General features: G+C 48.9%; 1 protein-coding gene across 13 annotated transcripts in view; it reads right to left on the bottom strand.

Annotated features, from left to right (window-relative positions):
• Positions 1-25,386, bottom strand: part of Zfp618 (zinc finger protein 618) — a 166,314-nt gene that overhangs the window by 50,527 nt on the left and 90,401 nt on the right. For 9 of the 13 annotated variants that reach the window (XM_008763813.4, XM_017593751.3, XM_039111067.2 and 6 more), the window contains 4 exons: positions 10,418-10,674; positions 3,593-3,688; positions 767-844; positions 178-216 (listed from right to left, as the gene is read on the bottom strand). In XM_008763813.4, coding sequence (XP_008762035.1) covers positions 178-216; positions 767-844; positions 3,593-3,688; positions 10,418-10,674 — 470 coding nt within the window. The remainder of the gene's footprint in view (positions 1-177; positions 217-766; positions 845-3,592; positions 3,689-10,417; positions 10,675-25,386) is intronic. The other 4 variants (XM_008763816.4, XM_017593752.3, XM_017593753.3 and 1 more) reach the window with 1 other exon arrangement.

The following is a 25,386-nucleotide window of genomic DNA, read 5'->3' as shown; positions in this document are numbered from 1 at the left end:
GCATGCTATGGAACCCACTTTGAGAAGGCCTGATCTTATTTCAGAAGATCCCTCTGGTCCTAAGGCCTGGCCTCCAGCTACATGTCTGTCAGAGGCTGTCCTGGGGAGGAAGGAACAACTACTTCCCATGCCCCGTGCTTGGTCCCCACCAACCCAGGATGTGGGAAAAATACTTACTGCTCTGGGAGGCTCCTTCTCCTGAGGTGGCTTCAGTATCTGTGAGAGAAAGAAAGAGATAGGAAGGAGATGGCTAACAGGCAAGAATGATGACAGGGACAGGGCTAAGCCAAGGGAGAGACAGAGTGGAGCAGCTATGGGGAGTTGGGAAGTGCTGTCCACCCATGGACATTCTGAAAGACAAGGCTCATTTCTGCCTTGAGGCTCAAAGTCAGCAAGGCCTGCACCTAGGTCTCTCTTCCCCATTACCTGGCTCAGGAGGGGGCAAGAGCCAGTTCATTTATCCCCTGACCTACAGAATGGGAAACAGCTTCTGGCCCCTCTCTTGAGTTGTCAGGAGGGACAAGGAGGGGATGTGAACACATGGCCTCGTGGGGGAGGGGGAGGTGATAACAGAGCCAGACGGAGCATCCCTAAGGTTCTCAGAGGCCAAAGCCAGGGGCCTAACACCTGAATCCTCATTATTCTTCCCACATCAAGAAGGCTTCTTCCTTCCTCCGATGGCCCTCCCTCCTCCATTGAAGGAGCGTGAGCTGTCAGAGCCCAGAGGGATACCAAGCAGAGCACAGGATAACCAGATGCCAGTCACCTCGGTGTGCCCGCACGTGCGTCTGGAAGCAGTTGTAGTACTTGTACTTCTTGCCGCAGATCCCACATTCATAGGACCCTGGAAAACAGCAGGAAAAGAGACCATCAGCTATCTTGTCTCCACAAAGCCCAGCACCCACAGCTGTCACTGGGTAGGGATGGAGCCTTGGCAGACATTGAGGACCAACAGATCTCTGAGCTGGAGTTCATGAAACCTGTACTTTACAGCCACCTGCAGCCGCCTCTGTGCCTCAGCTTCCAAATCTGTAAGATAAAGGTGGCGGCCGTGACTGAGTCCTGACCTTCTACATTGAGAGGAGAAAGGAGAGGGACCCAGAGTGCTCTGTGAGGAGCCGCCACACCATAAGGATATCACTCAGGCTGACCTGCTCCCAACAGAGAACAGAGAGGATTTCCACAGGCTTCACGGTGAGGCCACGGGGCTTCCAGTCCCTGTTCAGCACCTGCCAACAGCCTGACCCTGGCAACTTCTCCAGACCTCACAGACTTTGGTCTGTTCACCTGCCTCTAGCTGGTTCTTCATTTCCTCTAGCAAGTGTCCAGTCCCAGACAGACGAGCTCGCCAAGAAGAGCAGTCCCCACCTGCTGAGGAACCGTGGTGCTCTCAGACACAGAGAACAGGCTCACAGTACAGACACACACACACACACACACACACACACACACACACACACACACACCTAGCTTCTCCCTCTTGGAGCCCTTTCCAGGTGCAGAGAATTAAAATGGCTGTCTCTCAAATGGACCCCAAAATGACCCACCATGTAGGGCCTGAAACAAAGTCCATGGCAGGGAGGCTGGATCCTACCAACAGGACCTAAGCTGTCAAGGGACCCCAGGTAAAGTGCCTCCTCCTCTCCACTGGGCAAAGACCTCCTGCAGGTTTAAGGCTACTTGGACCCAGCTCCCACCTTCCAGAAGAGACAGGAAGAATGTGCAAGAAGTCTTGGTCCCAGGACAGGTCGTACACCAGTCGCTATGTCTGGGGACCTAGACATGAATGAGCCTTCCCAGAAAACTCCTGGCACCCTGCAGTCAAGGTGGGGAACATCACTTCTTCTTTAGCGCAGCTCCAGAGAAGGAGTTTGGCCATTCACAGTTTGTACCTCAGTGTCTCCTCTAGGGATGGCAACGAGGCTAATGAGAAGGCTGAATGAGCACCGGGCTCTCTGTATTCACATGGGGGTGACCATGGTTACTAATGGCCGCTCTCTGTTCCTGTGCCTAGAAGCAGAGACTCTTCTGTCAGGCAGCCTTGAGGAGTCTGGGTGCTGATCCTCTCCTCCTACCTGAACTCACTTTTACCTGTCTGACTGTTGGACCCCTCACCTGCCACCAGGATTGTGACCCCTGCCTCTTACAGTGACAGCAAGACACAGACAGAGCACACGAGCCACTGGCACAGCAGAAGTACTAGGGGACAGTGGCCGATGCCTGTGTTACTGTGAGACGCTCCAGGGCCACTGCCATCCTATTTCCACACAGCACTCAGAAGCTGGGCTCTGAGGAGTTTCTGCATACATCACCCCTGGCGCGCTGGGAAGGACACAAGCCCATAGTGGGACAGCACATTTATGTCTCTGCATTCAGCCCTGTGGCTGGCACACGGTGAGGACTCAGTATTTCATGGTGGCTTGCTGATATACTCACTTCATCAATCACTAAGTGATAACTTCCTGACTTTCTTCTTGGTGCCTTCACCCACTCTAACAGCTTCTGCCAGTTTCTTTCCACCAACCAAGGATTTATTGAGCTTTTGCGATGGCCAGGCACCAAGGCTCAGCAGCAAGAAAGATGTGATCCTTGCCCTCCATCTAATGGGGGGCAGAAGGGTCAGTAGGCCTGGAGAAAACTTGGTGATGGTGTTGTGACAGCCAATGTAGGACCTGGAGGCTCGAGGTGAGACCCTGGCCAGCTATAGTGAGGAGTGCAGTCTACAGAGTCAATGCTACTTATAATGAGTGGCTTTAAGGCCATCCATCCACCTCCTCTGCTTATAGAGAGCTGAGGGCGCGTGCTGCCATGCTCTCTGACCATCTCCTGACCCCTTCGAGAGTAGGACGGGCACCATATGCTGGCTGGAGGGATTCCAAAGCTCATCCTGCATGCAGCAATCCCTGTGTGTGGAAGGTGCTAAATGGGCTGGGAAACAGGGAACTCCCCAGGGTGGTGGCCTCACTGAACAGGAAGGGCAACCAACCTGGGTCCAAATATTAGATCACTGCCAACCAGTCAGGAAAGCCCTCAGTAAGTGACAGGACTCCCCTCTGTGAACAACAGCCAGATGGTGAGTCCTTAGCACAAGGCCTGGTAGTGAGCAGGAACTCACTAAGTAAGGGCTGTGGTCACCACCCTTCAAATGTGCTTCTTTCAGAACCAAAGTTCCAGAATGCTCAGGAGGAGGGTGATCCTGGCCAACAGGGACAGAGAAAATGCTTATTGCCTAGCCTTGTGCTGGGGATACACAAGGCACAAAGCTGCTTCAGGCTGGAAGTCCTGCAGGGAAGGACTGAGGTCCCAAACGTGGGTAGCTGTGGGATGCTCCTCCTTCCACGTCTGGGATCTGTAGGGAGTGCTGCTGAAATGGTTCAGAGAGCCTAAACCACCAGATCTCCAGAAGTCCTGTCATCCCTGAGGGTAGACTCAAGATCCGCTCAAAATGGCTGGATGGGATGAGGGTGGCCCCTCAGGCCCTGAGGTACTAGCAGAGCTTGCTCACTCAGGGTATACAGCTGGCAGCCACGGCCAGCTGTGCCCACCCTCCATGCTGACCCAAATCAGGCCACATCCCTCAGCCATCACGTACCAGATGCATATCTCAAAGCTTGGTCAAAAATCCAGGTCCCTGAATACCGACTCCGAACAGATCCGCCGTGGGGGCTGCCTTCCGGAGCTTTTCCATCTGAATTACGTGAGAAATCAGAAAGAGCCCTTAACGTTGGAGAATGCCTTATTATTTAGCTTAGGGTCAAGGCCAGCTGGGGAAAAGGGTGGCCAGGCACCTGGGCTATCAGGGCCTCAGTCCTCCTCACTGACATTAACAAGAGTAGGTAGGGGCCTATGTGGCAACCTCCTTGACTTGATAACTTTTGCTGGCAGCTGGGTGATATGACATGTCTATAATCCCAAACCTCAGGAGGCTGAGGTGGGAGGACGGCAGGTTTAAAGCTAGCTGGCTACACTGCATAGTGAGTTTTAGGCCAACTAAGCTACAGAGTTAGACTCTTTCTCAAAACTAATAAACAGGGCTAGAGAGACAGCTCAGCTGGTATAGTACTAGCCTTGCAAGCATGAGGATCTAAATTCAATTCCCAGAAATCACGTAAAAGACACTGGTCATGAAGTACATTCCTATAATCCTAGCACTGCGGAGGTCAGGATAGATAGATCGATCCCTGGTGCTGGCTGGTCAGCCAGGTTATTATACTTGGTAAGTTCTGGGCCAACAAGAGCCCCTTCCTGGATCCAAAGGAGGTGGGGTGGTGGTACCTGAGGAATGGTATGTGAGTACCTGAGGTTGTGCCTCTACACACACACACACACACACACACACACACACACGTATCTAACAGAACTGTAAATGAAGAAGCCATTAAGAACATAGACCCTCGCCTGGTTTTAGCATACATCTTGGAGGGAGTTCAAAGAATCAAGTCACACCATGAAGCAAAGCCCATGGTCCGGGGCTCCCTGCTCACACTCCAAGCACTTTCCCTACAAACACTGGCAATCGGCATGAAGGGAAGGCCAAGCCCTGTCTCGTTCTACTGAAGGTAAGAAATCTTCATTCACAGATACAGGAGCCAATTGAGGAAGGAAGAAAGTTGTATCTGTTTCATCAAGAAGTGTGTTTTTGATAATTCTTTATTTTTACACTTACTATTTATCTAAATTTGTTCTTGACAAGTTGCAGGCTAATCACAACTCAGTGGGGGGGGAGGGGAATTAGGAGGTTTTAAAGTGTAGAGCTTTATGATTCCAGGAAAAAATTTTCCCCCAGAAATTTCTATTTCAATTTATGTACCTCTTGTTGTGGCAGATGAGTGTGAAACAGTGATCAATAAAAGACTTTCAAGCATAAAAAATATATTACATTAGGAAAAAACCCTGTGGGGGAAGCGGGCTAGAAATGGGAGTTCAAGGAGGGGGGAAAAAAAGGAAGATATAAAATCTCAGTCTGCTAAAGATGAGCTTGTTCAGATGTCCTCTAAAAGTGACAACGGCGGGCCCTAAAAAGCAGTGGCATTGTGATTATTTTGCAAAATGCCACCTTTAAAAAGCAATACAATATCCAAGGAACTATAACATTTGCAGTTGGTGAGAAATGAAAAGACATTCTTGCAGGAGGCCTGAACTGAGGATGTTTGGTGCCCTGGCCTGAGGATTCCTCCCATCACCTCAGTCATCCTGGACGTGCCAATGACCTGAGTGGAGCTGGTGCCAGAGCCTAGCTTGTGTTTTAGTCCACCTCTAAAGCTCTTCTCACAACACTGCTCCCTTTGGGTCCTAACGGTCCAGTGTGCTTATTCCACTGAGCATTCCAGACAGTGGGGAAGACCCCAGCTCTTCCAACTTACAGCCAGGACCCCCTTCCAACAGGGATTCTCCACCCGGACCCCTTCCCGGTTTACCCCAGATGGAAAGTCAACAGCAGAGGAAACTGGGCCTGGAGGGCAGCCAGCACTGCTCCTCCCCTTGTGGCTGCAGCAAAAAAAACAAAAACAAAAACAAAAAAAACAAAAACAAAAACAAAAAAAAACCAAAAAAAAAACAACAAAAAAAAAAAAAACAACTAAGTGTTGCTTCTGGCGCACTCAGGCACCTAGATCTGCCAATTGCCTATTGAAATAGGAAACTCACTATCAGCTGGCATTACCAAGTAAGACCTGGCACCTTTCCTCCTGGATTTGTCAAGGACTGAAGCCCACGTGGGTGTCTGATCTTGTCACTCCACCCAGAGCTACAGTCCTGTGGCTTCCAAATGACTGGGGTTCCCTCTTCCTCCTCCACTCTTCATCCCAGGATGGCTTTGTGCACACAGCATGCCTATTCTCTGCCCAGGATCTGCAGAATCTAGTTTCCATCTGACTCATGATTCTTGTAGCTGGGCCAGCCGCCATCCTTGCCTACCTCCGGGACCAGAAACTCATTCCCTCATAGGTTTTACCTTGTTATCAATAATTCTTGTCACAAGCGACTTCCTGGTAGCCACTCCATACTGGATGCATCTCCCAGAATATGTATGTTTAGTGTCCCAAAATACTGTAGGTAGTGAGAATTTAGCCTCCATCACCCCACCCCCTGGCCCCTATAGGCTCCTCTGCTTCTCCAGGAAGCAATTCTCGGCTTGCCCATGTACCCCTCTCTATACCGCCTTAACATCTGAAAATGACCTGGCTGGCTCAGTATTCACAAGAAGCAGAGTCCAGTGGAGGCAAAACTGTCTCCATGAACATGGGACACCCAGGCTCTGGTTGGTTCCACAGCACAGGAAAGAGTACTTTCTCCATGATGGGAAAATTAGAAAACCAGATAAGTGCCTGTCATCCTTATCTCTTGGGACCAGACAGTGGTCTGTGATGATGTCCTAGATGTGGTAAGCACAAGTGGCCTTCCTGATGTCAATCTAGCATGATGACAGCAAACAGGTCCCACTGCCAATTTCCGGATTCCCGCTGACTGGCAGTGCACTGCATTGAGGAGTTTGTGTTCAGGAGTCAGTTAACGATGCTAACCATGAACCTGGAATTGGGAGTGGCAACAGTGGTGCATGCATGTGTCATTCTTCATAAAGGAACTAAAACCTCGTGTGTCCCAGCCCCTCCCCAGGCTGTAGGGCAGAGCTCTACCTACAGCATGTCAGATGAGCAAGGCATCAGCTAACACATCCACTCACTTCTCTAGCAATACTGTCAGGATCAATATCATCTCTGCTTTTGTTAAGAAAAAAAAATATGAACCCTGGGTCAGGCCCATAAATCCCAAACTGACTGTAACTGCTTTGACATGCTAAGATCAAGACGTGCCCTTCTCAGCACAGGCCCTCTGTAGGTAGTAGCCAGCCTTCTGGGCACCGACAGCTACAGCAGGATTCTCCGAGCCAATGTCATCATCCATGTACCCATGACCCTGGTTCCTTCAAAGGAAATGCCTTGAATAATGTTTGTGTCCCTGGGAAAACTGTTGATGGCTTATGTCCAGTGAGGACTTGGGTATGCTTCATTGCCCGAAGCTGTGTGACTGAACAGGGGCACTATTCTCTTCAGTAACAGAGCCTGCTTCTGAGCTCAGAGTGTGCTGTGTGAGCAAAGCACATGCCTGTTACCATGGGACTCAGAACCATGAACACTCAGATACCAGGGCGAGAAGGCACACACACCAGCACTTCACTTATGCTCAAAAGCAGGGCCAAGGCAGATGCTATCAGGACAGCAAGCTCTTAGAAACAGGAGTTGTCCACCACCAGAGTGCTGTGTGGCAAGTACTGTCCTGCTTCCCACAAGATATGGGGTCAGGTCAAGCGAGAGTTTGCAGACCCTGCTGTCCACATCTACACCCAGCATAGACTCTAATAGTCAACCATTCCCTCTTTGAGGTTCTCAACATTGAACTCTCTCCACAGCCACAGATGAGACCAGGACCTGGGCTCCAGGCAAAATCTATTTTCTAGCAAGAGATGAGTTTGTTTCTCTTCCTACAGATAGTCCCTGGGTTCTATCTGTGGCTTTGACAACAAAGTCAGGACAGTGTTCTCTTAGCCTGACCCTCTGCACAAACCACACAGCAAGAAGGATTTGCCTTGGGGACAGGAGAGGAGCCATGTGGTCCTATGTGGCACAGCTTTCCAGATGGTGGCTTTCCTTGGGGTCATCTTGGGGTATTCTATAGTCTCTTCTACCAAGAGGAGGCTACAGGAAATTACCCAACACACTCAAGACTTAAGCTGTAGGTAGGGCAACCTAGAAGGGAATGGGAACTCATCTGGGACTGACTTTCTTTCTCATCCCCACCCCAGATCTATATCGCATTGGCTTATTTCTTAGACTAGGGAGAAGAGCAGGTACTTCACATAACCAGCACTCAGACTTTCCTATTTCAAGAGCTTATTCATCCATCACTAGGCACAGTACCAAGTACTTAGCACTCCTCCTACCACATCCTCATGTAACACTGTATGGTGGGTATTGTGGCACACAGAGGCCTCACGCCATGAGTCAGAGAGCCTAGGCGTGCTTTCCATTGCAGGCACCACAGAGATGAACCATTCATCGGTCAGCACTGTTCTGTCTACTACTGTTTCAGTTCCCACATCCATGAAGTGAGCATGTGGGTCCTCAATGAACAGATGAGGACACAAGAGACGTGTGGCCAAAGACCTAGCTGAATGGAAAATGAGAACCTTTGGCTGGCAGGAAGCTTGAGGGACCAGGGCCTTCACTGTGTGGGTCAATGGCTCAGGGAAGGTGCTCCACAGTTCCCTGATCTGCCTGCTGGACCCTGACCAGATCTGCACTCAGCTGCCCTCCATAGGACACCTGGGGAAGGGTAGCAATGGCTGCTGGCCTTGAAGTGTATTAGCATGAGAATAAAGGCATGCCCTCTTCTCCAGTCATAGGTCCTGGAGGAAGCTTGGTCTTGGTCTTGGGGAGTGAACGCTGAGGGGTAGAGATCAGGCAAGGCTCCCCACCAAACATCTTTTGTCCAGCTGTCCTTCATCCTGCCCGTAGGATGCAGGTACTTCTTAGCCTCCTCAGATGAAGGGCAGTCATATGAATAGTTTGGTCTGGCATCTAAATGGAAGCCACACCTCCTCCTTCTCGCTCTAGCAGTCAGTGGCCTGCATGAGTTCATCTAGGGCTTGCTATCCTCTGCCATCTGGCCCTTTATGAAAATGGCTACCTGTGCTAGAGTCTAGAGACAAGTAGAGCCCTGTGTGAGCCACAGTGGACTGTGTCGAGGAGAAATAAATTTTTAGGGTTCTGAGTTACCAAGACCAACGACTTTTGAGACCTTTCATTACTGCAGCATCGCCAAGCCCCATCCTGACATCCAGTCATAGTAACATAACCAACATAGCTTCCCACAGGCCAGCAGCTTGTTAGGCACTGTGGAGCAGGAGTGGAGAGCGGAAATCAGGCAGGTCCTAGAGATCTAACCTCCAGGGGCTCCCATGGAACAGGCACAGTCCATGGTGACCCCTCTGGCCAGAGGAGATCAGAAAGGAGGAAAGACAGCTCTGGAATTGTCCTTGAAAGAAAAGCTGAACTTGGGAAATGGGTGGAGGAATTCCCAGAAGGGGAGCAGGAAGAGCAGATGGGATTACAGATGTGCTGAGAGGTCTGGGATGACCAGAAGCCAAAAACAAAAAATGGACAATGGAGGACCCCGGTGCTGTGGCTTTGGTTCTGGAGAAGGCAGGAGTCAGTCTCAAGGTTTGTATAGAGAAACAACATGGTGTGTGTTTTGTATTTCCGGTAGTTTCCTTGAAACCAGCTCAACAGAGTATGTCAGGCATAGAGACACAAAAGATGGCTGGTCATGGAACCCAGGTGGGGCCACTGAATGACAGCTGGAAGGGAGCAGGAGGCTGAGGCCAGCACCTGAGAACAGGCATCAGGACTTGAGGGTTAATCGTGGAAACAAAGAGCATCTCCCCGTGATGCCTTGTGGGTCACAAACAGTATGCAAACCAGGAAGTCAGAGGGGCTTAGATGGAAGGCGGGACAGGCCAGACCTGGACCACTAAAGGTAGATGACCATATGGGAGGGAAGAACACACCCAAGAACACTCGGGACATGATAACCATGGAGGAAGATGAGGATGGACGTATACATGTGCAGCCAGACTCAGAAGCACCTCAGTAGCAGGGTAAGGAAGGAGGGCTTTGTCTCGCTGTCTCTGGGATTCAAAGCTGTGGCTCATCAATATGCTGAGCCATCAATGGTGTTGTTTGGCAGATTTCAAAAGCCAACCTGAGAGCCAATGTTGAAAGCCAGAGGAATGCACACCAAGATGTTCACATGTTGGGCACAGGATCTGTGCAGAGATCTGGCGGGGCTGAGCTACTTGAACCACTTGAGGTGACACTCAAGAGGCTGTCAAACGTTGTGATGTGGGGCAGTTGGACGCAGCTCCCACTTCCTGCTCCACAGGCTCGGTAAGCCTGTCAGGGCCTTAATGGCCATCTGAGTCCTTGAATCTGGCAGTAGTTCAGGGAGTCACTTAGAGAGCTGAGGAGGGAAATCACAGCCTTAGAGCAGGTCACCACTAGACTCTTCCAGGTACAGGAAGGCACATAACTATCCCCGATCAAAAAGAACCTCCCCAAAATTCCCCCAATCAGGCCAGGGACAAGGCAGACAGGACTCGTATTCAGAATTCTGAGCAAGCAGTAAGGGCATGTGCTGGTTCCTAGGGACTTCAAGGTGTGGTTCACTGGGCCAGCGACAGAGCTCGACAGAACCATGGGGTCTTGTTACACCAGGCAGAAAGTGAACTCTTCAGGTTAGAACTCACCACGCAAAGTCAAGCAGGAGCTCTGCTTTCTCCACGGGGCAGAGCAAGCCACTGAAGGTGGCCTTCCAGACTACACATTTCTACCCTGGTTGCGGTTCTCACTGAGGCACTCACCTAGGGTCTGCTGGTTGCGGACGCCACCGATCACCACGCAGATCTCGGCAGGCACATCGCCAGTGCCATCCTGGCCACCTGCATTCTCCTCCTTGGCCTCGCCCTGCCAGATGACCTCCTGTATGTAGTCGTCTGGTACTTCTGTTTTCACCTTCACCTCCGTCATCGTCCCCTGCTCAGCAATCAGCGAGGCCTCAGCCGGCACTGGCTCCGGGCCCTCCACCTTGGTGCTCTTTTGACTGTGCTTCAAGAGTTCCCTGAGAAAGAAGAGAGGCCATTCAGAGGGGACCCAGGACTTTCCATTGGCACACAGGGAAACCCACCAGTTCTTAGTACCACACAGACTCACAACAAGGCTATGTATTAAATATAAAGGAGGGTTCCTTGGCCTCTCACACAGCCCCATTTTACATCTGGGTAAGTGAAGGTCTAAAGCCTTCCAGAGTACCCAGCTCACCCCGTCATTTGTTGGTACCTTTCGCAACTGGAGTTACAAGTAACCTCAAAAGGCACTTCTGGATACTGGTTATGCACTCCTGTATCAAGGCAGGGAGCCTTGACAGATGCAGGTTCTGGATCAGGCAGCCTGGGCTCTGGTCTGCCAGCTGTACTGTGAGCACTGTGCTCAGGGCATGCCAAATCTTTTGCTGTGTTTCTGCTCCTTGGCAGCAGGGCCACAGAGCACATCCAGGCTCTTCTCTTCCCACTTTAATTGGGAAAACTCCAGTCTCAAAAGGCTCTCCTGGTAAGGGTGTCATAGAGCCAACAGTCTGGCAAAGGACAGCTCTCCAAATGTTTGAGAACACCCTCAAGGAACTGAGGTCAGATAGAGCTGGGCATATTCTGTAGTTGGGAACAGAGCCTTGACTTGCCTAGGTTGGAAAAGCAGGTGCAGAAAACCATGTGTAGCCAGGGCTCTGGCACCCACACTCAAATTACTCTTCTAACATGATCTCCATGGCCCCCACATCCTTTCAGTAGGTGAACTATCCTCACGATGTCTGTTTGGGATGTGAGGAGGCAAGGAAGACACAGGGTGGAAATCAAATCTCATTCCAGGCAGTTCCTGGGGATACTGCCTGCCTATGCCCAACCCTTTCATCTACTCAGAGAAGCCTAGACTCAAGGCATGTTCAGGTCCAGGCACATGACAAGCCACGCCAACCACTGTGAAGGCATGGAGCCTCCATGATGAGATTAGTGACTTTATATGAGGCATTCTTGGACCAGCAAGAAGGCTCAGCCAATAAAAGCAATTTGGTAAAGCCCTGATGGCTTGAGTTTCATCCCTGTGACCCACATGGTGGAAGGAAAGAACGGGTTGCTCTCTGACCTCCACACACTTTATAGCATGCACTTGCTCCAAGATAAGTAAATAAATCTACAAAAGTTATTCTCGCCAATGGGGAACACGGTGGTTATCTTCAAGCTTGGTAGTGCCCCCTCCCCAGAGCCCAAGCCATCTGATCCCCGACTTGGCCGCAAGTCTCCAGCTTTGTGAAACACTGAGCCTCGAGTTCCATTAACCACCCAGGTGGTCTGTTACCACCACACAAGGAAAATAGCACAAACACCTCTGTTATTTCCCTAACGTGAAGCTTGGACCTGCCACCTCACCTCGAGGCCTGGGTCTCCTCATCTGCAAAGCACAGGTAACAGGGTTGTCACATAAGAGGCGATCAGTGTACACACAGAAAACATTTAGCAGAGTACTTAGCCCATTAATAATGACCTGTTATAAGGTTCCTATGAATCCATCTGCTAGGAGACCTCACCAGAGCTGAATTCATGCTGGCTGTTCCACGAGTGTTAAGTCGAATAAAACACTCAGTCTTTTATCACATCAACAGAAACCAGACGAATACAGAGCGTATGGAAGATCCAGAGAGTATGGAAGATCCAAGGGAAAACGTACATAGCATATTTGCTGGCGCATGAACTCCAATGCATTCAACTCACTTTGGGTTTCCCTCACGGCTGGGAGCTAGGTGTGTGAGAACCTGAACTTCTCGTGGACATAGGAAGGAAGGATTAATGAAAGGTGGCCGGCTGCGAATCACATTTTTCAGACACGAAGGGAGTTGCCAAAGGCCTGGATGAGTCCTAATCTCACCAAGGTTTGGAAGCTCAGAAACAGGACAGGAAGAAACATCACCGTCTCCTCCCCAGCTTGTTCCACCATGTTCTCAATTTCAGTCCCACAACCCACTCTGAACAGACCCCATGTTCCTTCTTGATCATTAAGTCCTCACTGGTTCCAGGCCACCCTGTGGGGACAAGAAGTGCTGTGGGTAGTAACAAATTTGGAGTTTTGGGTTCTGTTTAAAAAAACAAAACAAAACAAAACAAAGAAGTATCATGAGAGTAAGTTTTCATTTTAATCCCAGGTGTGGGATATGGGGCTGCATCAAATTGTCCACAGCAGCTGACTATGATTTGCCGCATGCTTTAGCAGGGGCGTGGTTTTGCCAGCTGCAGATAGTTTCTGGGACTGTGTGATGCTGGGGATTCTGGGGACTTTTCAGAGGGTACATAATTACTAGGTCCCTGGGAGGTGGGTGGGTTGGTTGGTGGGCTGTTGATTGTTTGCTGTTGGTTGGTGGTGGTCGTGGTTTGCTATGTAGTGATGTGCAAAGAAGAAACAAGAAATTAGATATGCTGACAGCAAAGATCAAACTTGCCCCAAGGCAAGAAGTAGTCTAATGATAACATCACCCCCTTTCCTTTCTATCCTTATTCCCTCCCATCTAGTGTTAGGGGGTTGAAAGGTTAGGGAAAGGGTGGAGAAGGGTGGAAGAAAGAAGAACCCACAACGTAGCTAACACCACCTACAGCTGTGGGTCAGACAGACTGTTTCACCCTAACCTGCTTGCCCATCTACCCTGCAATATTGGTCAAAACACCTTCCCTGAGCCTTTGTTTCCATGTCCATTGTGTGAGAATCCTTGCTGAACACAAGGAGGGGTGGGGATATCTGTAAAGAATCCAACTTCAATATCCATACAAATTCATGATAATGACATTGGCTCATGAGGTCACTTTGGCCACCTTGAAGCCTTCCCAGCATGATAAAGCCATATCCCTCCCACAAGAGACTCTCACGGCTGTCCAGCATGCTTGTGGATCTTTTTTGGCAAAGCTGGCACATCTGACTCCATGGTCCAGCCTCTTGGTCATCACCTTGTTCTATTTTCTTCATAGCCCTGGCTACTAATCTGAAAATGTCTTGTCCATTAATGACTTACCAAACCCTCCACCCAAGAGCAGCCTGTGCACCACTGTATCTCGAACATACGGTAATTACTCCATAAATACTGTAATGTTTAATGCTCAAGAGAAGACTTGTTTCCTGGTAAACAGGCACTGGGACTTTTGTGTGCTGTGACCCACAAGGGCCCACTGGGACGACAGACAGATCTATGCTGAAGGTAGCCATACCATCTGTGATAAGACCGGGTGGAAATATACCAGGGAGACTCAGGACTCAGACCTTGAGGCCACATCTCCTGACCCCTGGGATGTCCAGCCAAGTCACTAGGGTTCTAAGAAGAGCAAATGACTTCCTCCCAAGGACAGGTAGACCCCTAGTCCCTCCCCCACACACCTGCCACATTCTAAATGAGTCTGAGCTTGCTCTGGAGACCCAGCTGTAGCAGTGTGAGCAGCCTGACCCCCCCTAACTCCGCCTATGGAAGGTGGGGATGAGAAACAGTCTCTCTGGACACAGGTGAGCATGAGAGCGGGGCACAAAGCCATCGGCTGCCCTTCCTTAAATGCTTGCGGTGCCAAGGACACGGCGGCTTCTGTCTCTTCTCTGACTCCTACACTGAGATTTACAAGCCCGAGCCTCTCTCTTCCTCAGCTGCTCCGCATTTAATTGGGTGTCCTAATAACAACGGCATCACACAAGTACTTGGATCACTTTGAATTAGTGGTGCAGCTCCTTCCAACTTCTTAAAAAATTTTTTTTCATATATCATTTTTTAAAATAGAGCTCATTATTTTAATTATATCCATTTAAATGTACAGTGGAGCCCTTGAATATTCTCAGCACGAATCATTAGGTATATTAGTGGAAAAGCACTCGGAATCTATCTACATGCTGACACTCCATAATCTATTCTATTTGTGTCGCTGTAAAATAGATTTATATATAGATAACTACAAAATAGTTGCTCAAGATATGCTGTGAATTTTATATTTAACCCGAGTCACACTTCAACATAAAATCCAAAGATGGCACTAAAAGGGTATTTCTCAGTAAGTACCTTCTCTCCCTGCTCTCCCTGGTTATTGAGAGCATGCATTGCCCAGAGAGAGGCCAAATGGGTCTCATACCCAAGGAGGTGCTAAGATCCCCTGCCCATCTCCTGGGTAATGGTTCTCCAAGTGTGGTCCTCCAGGGCTTGTGCAAAGGCTCCGAGGAGGTTAGGACAGTGAGGATAGCCCCGAGTAAGGCCTCATTTCCTTCATTTCCAAAAGACAGACACAATTTTGTTTCGTTGCTTGACATAAAGATATTTGAACTTCTTCCTTGTAGTGAGGTAACTGGAGTTTCCCCAAAATACATGTTTACATCCTAACCCCAGAATGTAGGAACATGTTTCTATTTTTTTAACATGTATGTGTACGTATGCATGTCCGCATGCAGGCTTAAGAGTGTGTGTGTGTGTGTGTGTGTGTGTGTGTGTGTGTGTATGTGTGTATGTGTGTGTGTTGGGGTTGCTGGTTACAGGCAAGACACTGACACTGGATTTTCTTTGATCTCTACTTTACTGAGGCCATACCCATCGCAGATACAGGGTCTCTTCCTGGATCCAGACCTCATGGAACCATTGGCCTGACTAAAGAGCTTGCTCAGAGGATTCCCTGTTCCCATCTCTCCTGTGAGTGCTGGGGCTACAGGCCTGCCACCACACCCTCCTGGCTTTTGTGCAAGTGCTTGAGATATGAACCCTGGACCTCATGCTGTATGACAAGTACTTTACCCACTAAGCTACCTCCCCAGGTATGAATGTGAGCTTATTTGGAAAAAGCGGATGCTCTCAGATGTAAGGATACTGGAGGTGAACTTGTCCTATATGCATTAGCGAGTGCTGCTGAGAGCACAGATATTTGAGGCAGAAGAGGTCCCAGAGAAATGGAGGAAGCTATTTGACATCCAGGTAGATGTGGGCATAAATCAAGGAACAGTAACAGCTGCCAATAGCAGAAGGCAGTGCACACACCCCTCCCCCAGGGCCTCTAGGGTGCTCGCTAACCTGCTGGCCCTCAAATTTCTGAATTCTGGCTCAAGATTTTGAAGGAATAAACTTCTGCTACTCTAACGCACCCAATCCAAGGTGCAAAATGCCCTTCTTCTCTGTGAGAGATGTATTCAAGATTCCCTAACGGTGTATGCTTGAAGCTTGGGCTGTGCTGACACTCTTTCTATGTGCCCACAGCTCTACCACACCACACCAAAGGCACCCTGCCCTTCCACTGTGCCTGTGCTCAGGTCTCCTTGGCATCATGACTTCTGTGCCTTGGAAACATTATTAAGTGACATTGCTGTTAGTCAAATAGAAATGGCGATAGCTGAGGTGAGAACCAAGACAGTTACTAGTGAGAAGAGGTGGGTAGCATATACATACACATACATACACCATACATACACATACACATATCATACACATACATATACATGTTCACATACCATACACATATCATATACACACATATCATACACATACATATACATGCTTACATACAATTCTATACCATATACATATACACATACACATACCATACATATACCATACACATACACATATCATACACATACATATACATGTTCACATACCATACATATACCATATACGTACTATACATAACATACATATACCCATTCACATTCACATACCATATATATACACATGCCATATACATACCATGCACATAAACATATCACACACATACCATATATATACATATATATCATATACAGATACATACACACATACATATGCCATACACATATACATACCATACATATACATATACCACACACACACACAGTATGGATATACTGACTAGCATCCTGAGCATACCAGGACTGCATGGGATTTCACGATACCATGGAGAAAAGTAAGTCACTGAAAAACGTACATGCTATTTACTTATGGAACTTTTTTGTTGAATTTCTTTTGGCTATAGTTCTGAAACCACAGAAAGTGAAACCATGAGCAAGGGAGGGGGCTGAGGAAGGGAGACTACTGTCGCTCGTTGGCAAGGCCACAGGGAACAAGTCACTTCGAAGCAATAGCTCCAAGCAGCAGACTCTCCCCTCGCCCTGTTCTCACTCCTCTTGTTCCTGGCTCACTGTCCTAGGCATGTGGCCAGTCTCCTGTGCCCAAGCACTGTGCATGAGACCCCAGAAACAACCTTCCTCCTCTGGGTCCTACCCACCCACTTATCAACCTGAGTTTCCAAGTCCTGCTGCCAGGTAGAAAAGCAAAGCACAGAGGAGCTCTAGCTCCAGCAGGAGCTCTAGCACACAGCAGCACACAGCAGAACACACTGCACCACTTACGGGTAAATAAAGGACATGCCACAGCCATGAAATTCTTTAACAATGACCACCCTAGTAGAAAAACAATCCAGCTTCTACTGTTGTTGCTCAGTTATCACAAACCCACAGTGTGTGTGTGTGTGTGTGTGTGTGTGTGTGTGTGTGTGTGTATCTATGTGTTGTATGTGTATCAAGCAGATCCAAGGTCAGAGGCGTGCACTTTCTGGGAACAGCAGCGGAGGACACGTCCCAGGTGACCCTGGGTGCCTGAGCCAGACAATGTTGTTCTTAGGCACAATTTTTCTACCATCCCACCAAAAAATGCTAACATACGAAGCTCTACGCAGTCCCAGTAAATGCAGATGTCAGCTCCCTGGACTTGAGCCCTGCTTTTGCTGTTGACTCCCTGGGACTAATTTTGCAACCCTTTTTGCCTTTTGAGATGAGTTCTCACTATGCTGCCTAGGCCAGTATCATATACCTGAGCCCACTCAACCTTCTGAGTAGCTGGGTCCATCAGCACAATGATACGTCAGGCTTCTGGGGTTCAGTCCCTCTACCTGGAGATGCGTAAAGCCTAAACAGAAGTGAATCCTGTGTGCACAGGCATGTCTCTTGCTATACGCAGAAAGCTGTGTGTTCGCCTGTGCCTCCTAACTCAGCCAGAGGATCACCCTACTTTTTCAAAAGGTGCCATTTACCCTGGTGCTCATAGTTTTTAAAATGGTGTCAATGGTGAGAGGAAAAAGTCCTTCCCTCGCAGCATGCAAACAGTGCCTTGCTATGAGTCCAGCTGTGTTTATTCTCTCCAGAACGTACAGATGCAAGGATGTGAAATGAACTGAAACACTGCAAACCTCCCAGGGCATGTGACCCGCTGCAGAGGCTGACCTCGGATCAAGTCTACCATTCCCTATCAAGCTGCCCTCCCACTGATGACTTAAGTCCCTTGTCTGCTTCCTATCAGTGACTTATCACAGACCCTGCCCTTGGCAACACTTCATCAGTCTACAGAGCCATTGCTCTCCATCGCATCACCAGAGATGCCTTCATGAGGCCCAGTGGCCTCTATTGTCCACCCCCCGACAGTGAGTCTCCACCCAACACCCTATCTATCTTCAGCCCCTTCCTCTACCCAACTCTTTCCCAAACTTTGTGCAGAACTCACCTTCTGGCCACGTCTATGTGTTTTGTGGAATCCTCATCTCCCCCTTCCTCTATATAGTTCCATGCTCTCAAGGAACAGCCTTGGGACCTCTCCATGCTTACCCATGCACTTCTTTGAGCTTGTGAACACCCCAGACCTTTGTTTGCTTACCTACCTCAAACAAGATCCTACTATGTAGCCCAGGCTGGCCTTGAACTCATGAACCTGTCTTAGCCTCCACCTGCAAGAGTGTGCCAGGTGTACATGCCCATATCCACCTCCAGCTTTCACACCTTTAAATATATTAGCTCCACTGTTTGGCTTATGTGAGCTGCTTGACTCCCACTCCGTACCTTCTAATAGTTATCTCAAATGAAACAGACAGCAAGCTGGACAGCTGTTTGGGGCAGTCCTGCCTCACAAGCTCTTCTCATGGCATCGGGTATGAGACACTCCTGTAACCGCAGCCCTCCCCGAGCTGGCTAACAGACAAGACACCACACTTCAACACCTCTTGCCTGGACTCCAGACTCATCCTTCTCTTTCCCTCATCCGAACCAACAGGCCCATCACAGATGCCATCAAGTCCATCTGCAAAGTGATGGACTGAAACTCCCCTTACATCCTTAGCCATGCCTCTACCTGGAGCCATGCCCCCTGTCTGGCTACAACCTCTTCACAGCAGTTTCTCTCCACTCTACTGCTCTGATGTGTATACTTGGCAGACAGACAGAATGATGCTAACATCCAGATCAAGTTGTTTCTAGGCTCAATGCCCATTTATTGCTCCTGGGTATTTTCCCACCTAACATCCCCTATGATATCTTTGTCAACTTCTGTTTCTCCAACTAGAATGTGAGCTACAAGAAGACAGAGCTTGGTCTCACTGATTCACTGTCCCTAGAAGAGTGGTGGCACACAACAGATGCTAGTTAAGAGCTTGCTGGGAGGTCAATGGTAGTACCCAATGGTATTTCTGAGAAGGCCAAGCCCTTTCGATGGACTGCCCATCCCAGTCACTACTGATAGTATCTTGCTTCTGGAGGGATGTCTCTTACACACTGCCCTCTGTGTGTTGTGGGCTGGAGACTGATCCAAGGAAGCCAATTTTGTGAATGAATGAATCTTGTTCCTATACTATCAGCTTATCTTTATCCTGCCAGATGGCACATCATTCTCCCTAGGGTCTAAAATATAACACTTGGATACCTGTAATAGACTGATATTCTCTCTTCAGACTGAGGGGTTACTGTGGCAAATGCCCCTGAGTGCAGAGCCCCTCTAGTAGGGCAGGATCCTACAAGGCCTACCCCACACAAATACACCCTGCTCCAAGCCCCAATCTGTTATCTATGACTTCCATGCAGCTTTGAAAGACATCCAGACATCTCCACTCTCTGTGCTTGCTTTAAGTGACTTGACTTGAACACACCAGCACGTGCAGAAGTGAAGCTGGTGGCGGTGCTGTGGGGATGAGAATGTACATACGCTGGGCCGAGTGGCGATGAAGTAGATCTCTATGATGTTTGTCCAGCTGTACCACTTCACACCGGACAGCTGCTCCCACTACCCCCATAAGGCACCTTACAAGGCAGCCGTTTTCTTCATTCCAGGTAAGAAGGCAGGGGCAGGGATACCAACATGACTTCTGGCACTGTCTGAGCTTCCTAATGACAGAAAGAAGATGCTACCTGGGCCCACCTGACTCCAAAGTGGAGGCCTCTAACTATTTGGATAGGTTTAGTTTTCACAAAGGAAGAGAAAATGGTAAAATGCCTGTTGGCTGAATTAACACATGTGGGACTCTTATCAGAACTCCAAACAGTGACTGGATCTCATCGTCAGCTGCCTTCTTAGAGTGCTGGAGAAGCCACTAGACACAGACACCGAGTGACAAGTGGCAGGGTCCTCTCTTCCACAGAAAAAAACTACGCAGCCTTGGTGCCCACTGCCAACTTCTACTTCTCCCTGACACCGCTCAAGTGACCACTTGCTACAATGTAACCTTTGGACATGCAGCCAAGAGACGGGCTTCCTCCTGAGAGACTGGGAGAGTGATAAGGACTCTGGAGGGAGACTCTGAAGACACAAGGGACCAGCCCAGGGCCTGTACTTGCTGTTCTGTCCGTTCCTAATCCTCCCTCCGTTACCTGCCCATCAACAACCCTCCAAATTCTCTATGCTTCCATTCCTGTCATATATGGCTGGTATATTTTAATAAATAGTTGAGAAGAAAAGATTAAATTAATAGATTAAAACTATTAACGTATTAAACAACTCTTAACATTCTAGAAACTCAAAATAACCCACAATGCATAAATACATCATTACTTTGAGATAATTCTTAGGCACTTAATTTTCTTCAATGCACGGTGTCAGTCAGCCACAACACTGAGTAATATTGCCGCTCAGAGAGACAGAATAAAGACTTAAATATTAAGAGAAAATTCCCTGGTTAATTGAAAACTAATGCAGGGAATAGCAAGAGACCCTGTCAAGTCACAAATGCTAAGATTTAGCTACTGGGGTGTTTTGCTTAAAGCTGGGAGCTTACTTCATGGGCACTGGGGCACATGGGAGGTTGGCTCAGACCTGACTATTACACTGGATTTGTGTTTGCAGCATTTTAAGTAAACATGTGGCCTTCAGAGACACTGGCGGTATAGTCTGTGAACTGTCCCAAATGTGTCCTGTTCTTTGCTCTCACACCTAACAAGACCACGGCCCCAGATAGCAGTGCCCACCCAGCATCCTTTGAGTAGAAGCCATGCGGGGGTCGTCCCTCTACGGACCTGCTTCAGGACACACAGGTTCAGAGGGCAGGTGGCTCTATGGGCAGTCTTCACGCAGGGCTCCAAGCCAGACTCAACATTCTCTTCCTGCCCACTCACCTGATTTCCTGACTAGGCTCTGACTCAGTAACTCTCCTTTGCCTCCTCCCTGTCACGCACTTCTTCGTAGGACTGACAGGGAGCCGTCCTCCCAGGATTGCTGTTCCTCTTCCACCCCTTGGCCCCATGCTAGTAGATGCTCTGTAGTCCTTCCCTCTCCTGTGTTTCCTCCTCAGTCCCCAGCCAGACCTTAAGACCACTGGGCAACACACCCAACACCTGCTGCACCTAGCCATCTCTAAGCACAGTCCTCTCCAGCTCACGCATTCAATTCTCAGACCTGCCCTGTGGTTAGCCTCACGGGGGCCCAGGATGAGAAGTTAGACGCACAGCCAGCTAATACTAGATTCTCCAGCCTGGCCGCTGCACCACTCTTTGTGTCCATCAGGAATGGTAATGCTGACCACTGAAACAGTTCAGAAGATTAAAGGCCAGGCGTGTATGTGAGGTACCCAGTATGGTACTGTATGGTACTGCCTTCAGTTGGCTCTGTCTCCTTAGGCTCTATGTCCATATTGCATCCGAGAGAGAGAGAGAGAGAGAGAGAGAGAGAGAGAGAGAGAGAGAGAGCGCAACAGAGAGATAGAGACAGAGAGAGACACAGAAAGAAAATATTGGGCATTGACAGAGTTTTATCCCTTGGCATTACTCCCTAAGCTGTACAGTTTAGCAGCCATCACATTTATACCAGTGATGAATAACCCAGGGGCAATTCAAAGCATATGGAAGATTATGCAGAGGTTACAAGCATATACAACACATTTGACAGACGGGCTCTGAGTATCATAGGATACTTGTAACCCCAGTATTCTTGGGGTGGGTGGGAGTCCTGAACATCCTTTATCCCACACAGGCATCTGTCCACATCAGGGATCCTACAAGTAGGATTGTCTTTGGTCCCCACAAAGGAAACAAAGTGTGACTTTTGCTCAGACTATGAAGCGAAGGCTGGCCTTGGACCATTGGTGGAATGCTTTCTACATGAAGGGACCAGAGGAATCTTCGGCCCCAATAAAAACAAAAGTAGTGGTGAGCATGGCTGCTCTGCAGTCAGCAGCAAAGATGAGGCAGAGACTAGGGACGCACTGCAGGGGAAAAAGACAGGATAAAACAGAAGGTAGCTGTGGAGTAGGGGGACTTTACCTCTGTGCTTTGACTGGTGTACGAGCAAGTTTCTGCTGAGTGAGGGTGCATCTTCTTCCATCAGCAGTCAGGTTCCCAGGAAGAACCCCCACCCCACCCGCTCATGGAGCACACATAGCCAGATTCAGGATAGAGAGATTCAAGCAAAAGTCCCAGGAGACCCTGCTCAGATCTCTGTGCAAAGTCACCCCAAACTCAAATGCCCTTTAGTGAAAGCGACTTGTGCGGTCCTGATATATGTGAAGGAGGTTGTGCATTTCTCTGTCTCCAGTAGACAGCAAGAGTTGCATAGGAACATTCTAGAACTTGTTCTATTTACAGCTGAGGCTTAACAGTAACTGATTAAGCAAAGAGTGAACTCTGCCTATCAGTAAAGCAACCAGCTCCTTGGAGCAAGGGCACAAACTAGAGTTGACCTAGTGTGTGACTGGGTACAGGACCACACTTTGCCTAGAGTCTGGCAGAGGGAAAAGAGCCATTCTTGAGCATCAAATCCAAGCTCTGTCACTAAGCTCCATTGTATAAGCCTGGAGCCAGAGGCAGAAGGCTCTGACTGAAGCGAGCCAGTGCTCACAGAATCCATTCATCCACACCTGTGCCTTTCTCTAGCGCCAGCTGAAGGTCACTGGTAATGAAGCGTGTTTGTCTGGGACAACCTTTATTTTACTGCAGAAAACCAGCACACTAACAAGAACCGCTCTTTAACGAATGGTTATGCAGGCTCACGCACGAGGTCATGATTGCAGAGGCTACTGGTAAAAGGCCTTGGCTTTCAGGGTAGGACTCCACTAAGCCCCACAACCATTTAATCTCGCCGGGTGACCTTGGATATCTCCAACTGGCTCTGAAGGAAGACACCATAGTAGGTGCTTTGAGGAGAAAAGAAGGTATGTATAATGTCAAGGCACAGTAACCAGATTCCAAGAGGCCCTCGGCAACCAAGCTCCAACCTCACCCTCTCCCCTACCCAAGCCAGCATGTGGTAAACATCTACACAGTAGACGCTCAGTGATCACCTGCTGTGGCTAGGTGCTGTGCAGAGGACATACACATCTTAGCACACTGAGATGCGGAACTGACACAACCTCCATTATATAGATGAGGAAAACAAAATGCACCGAAATGTAGAGGTCAGGCAACTACCAGTCAGCGCTAACACCAAGATCTGAACCCAGGCAGACTCTGTGTGAAACTGCTCAGTCCTCACACAACTAGAGCGGGAGCAAGCGAGCCAGCGACTGGGCGAGCAAGCAGGGAATGCCAAGGTCATGGGGAGGGGACCATGCAGACATGACTGCCCAGTCTGGGACTGTCCCAGGACCTAGCAGGAGGCTGTAGGTTTTCAGATGTGGGCTTCTCTCAGTCAGTACCTCAGAGTTCAAAATACAAGTCCATCATGTGTTACCTCTTATGCCTACCTTTTATAGCCCTGCCAATCTGAACCTGAGACTATTTCTGCCAACATCGCCAACTCGTTCCTGATAGACTACACCTTCAAACCATGAGCCCACATAACCTTTTCTTACATTGCTTCTTGTCAGGTGTTTGGTCATGGCAATAAGAAAATTAGTAATAGAATTTGTCTATGATTTATATATTACAGGTCCCTAATCACAGACTATATTCAAACAATATACAACAGGTTATTTCTTCTTTCTTCTTACTGTCATTTATGTCACTGTTGTACATTTTACATATGCTATAAAGCTTTAATTCCTTCTCACAATTGCCCTCTGGTGTCTGTAGGGCTTCCTTCTGGGACCCACTATGGACACTGGCATGCAGGGATATTGTTCTAGTGGCTCCTGATGTCAAGCGCTATAAATGGCCGAAGTCTTAGCAATGGCATCTGAGGGACTAGGCAGCCACACTGCCCTCTTTAATGCTACACCAACTCAAAGGACATGCCCCAGCTGCACCTGTACTTCTTTCTAGCTGAACTACACGTCCCTCAAAGAACTGCCAGGACTGGTCTCTCTCATGTCCTTGGTCAAGAGTCACCCCCTCCAGGTGACTAAGCACCCAGTCTGAAGAGGCAGCCACCTCTCTTGTTCTCCCTGCCACCCTCCCCTGCCTTTTCCACCATAACACTCATTAGATCCCACAAGCAGGCACTTTACATATTTGTCCCCCTAGAACCCCAATTTCCCAAGGACAGGGCCTGCAGTCTGTTGTGCCCACAGCAGTATTATCAGAACCCAGGCACTTAATATCTTACGGTATGGATGGATGAATGAATCAATGAATGAATGAGAGAGGCCTGGCTTTCTCATCTTCTGGATTCTGTGTACCTGCTACACACAAGGGAGCAATGAGTGGCCAATCCCCTCCTATCTCTAGCTGTCCAAAGGGTTTGACTAAACCACTAGAATCTTTTCACCCTGAAAACCTTCCACAGGCCAAACGGGCACAGTTCTTCAGGACAGCACACTTAAAGCTGTCTGCATCTGCTTAATTATGAAGCCTGCTTCTCCTCTAGAACGTTGCAGTTAAGGCCCTTTGCCCCCTGGAACAGCAGCATTTGGCAGCTGTGGCGGTCCAGATGTAGCAACCTGCACATCAGATCGACATTCACCCAAGTGCTGGACCACTGGGTTGTAAACGTGGCCTAGCTTCCCCTACAGGGAGGTACTGCAAACCACACTCAAAAGCTTCCTTAACACCAGGAGCGCTGCCTCTCCTTGCCCCCCTCAATTTAACTGCTGATTCCTCAGCAGCCCATGCTGTTGGTTTTGGGGGTTAGTCAGAGGCCCTCAGGAAAAATATCAAAACTGTGTATTCTAGACCAAAAAACAAGGTGTGGGGGTAAAAGGGAACTTGGAGCAATAGAAAGAAATCACGACAGGTGGGGAGCGTGGGCCCAAAGAGGTCAGCTGTCCACCTTCAAGGTTGAGGTCTCTAGTCTCAGTCTTGACTTTGGGGGGAGGACTTTGAAACCTTCATTTTCCATCTGAAACCAGCTCGGTAGGCTCAGATGTTCCAGGGTCCACCACACCCTACCCAGTCAGGATTACCTTCTCTAGAGGTATCAGCTCAGGCAATGCTTCAACATGCCAGTCACTCCTGGGCACACTGAGCTACTCAACAGACATACCGTATGGTCATTTAGAAGTGGTTCTCAGTCTGTGGGTCAAAACCCTCTTGGGGGGGTCAAATGAACCTTTCACAAGGGTCACCTAAGACCATTGAAAAACTTGGATATTTAGGCTAGAATTCGTAACAGTAGCAAAATTACAGT

Source organism: Rattus norvegicus, chromosome 5, assembly GCF_036323735.1.
Source record: "Rattus norvegicus strain BN/NHsdMcwi chromosome 5, GRCr8, whole genome shotgun sequence".
In the NCBI taxonomy this organism is placed as follows: Eukaryota; Metazoa; Chordata; class Mammalia; order Rodentia; family Muridae; genus Rattus; species Rattus norvegicus.
This window is presented reverse-complemented; position numbering and strand designations above follow the sequence as displayed.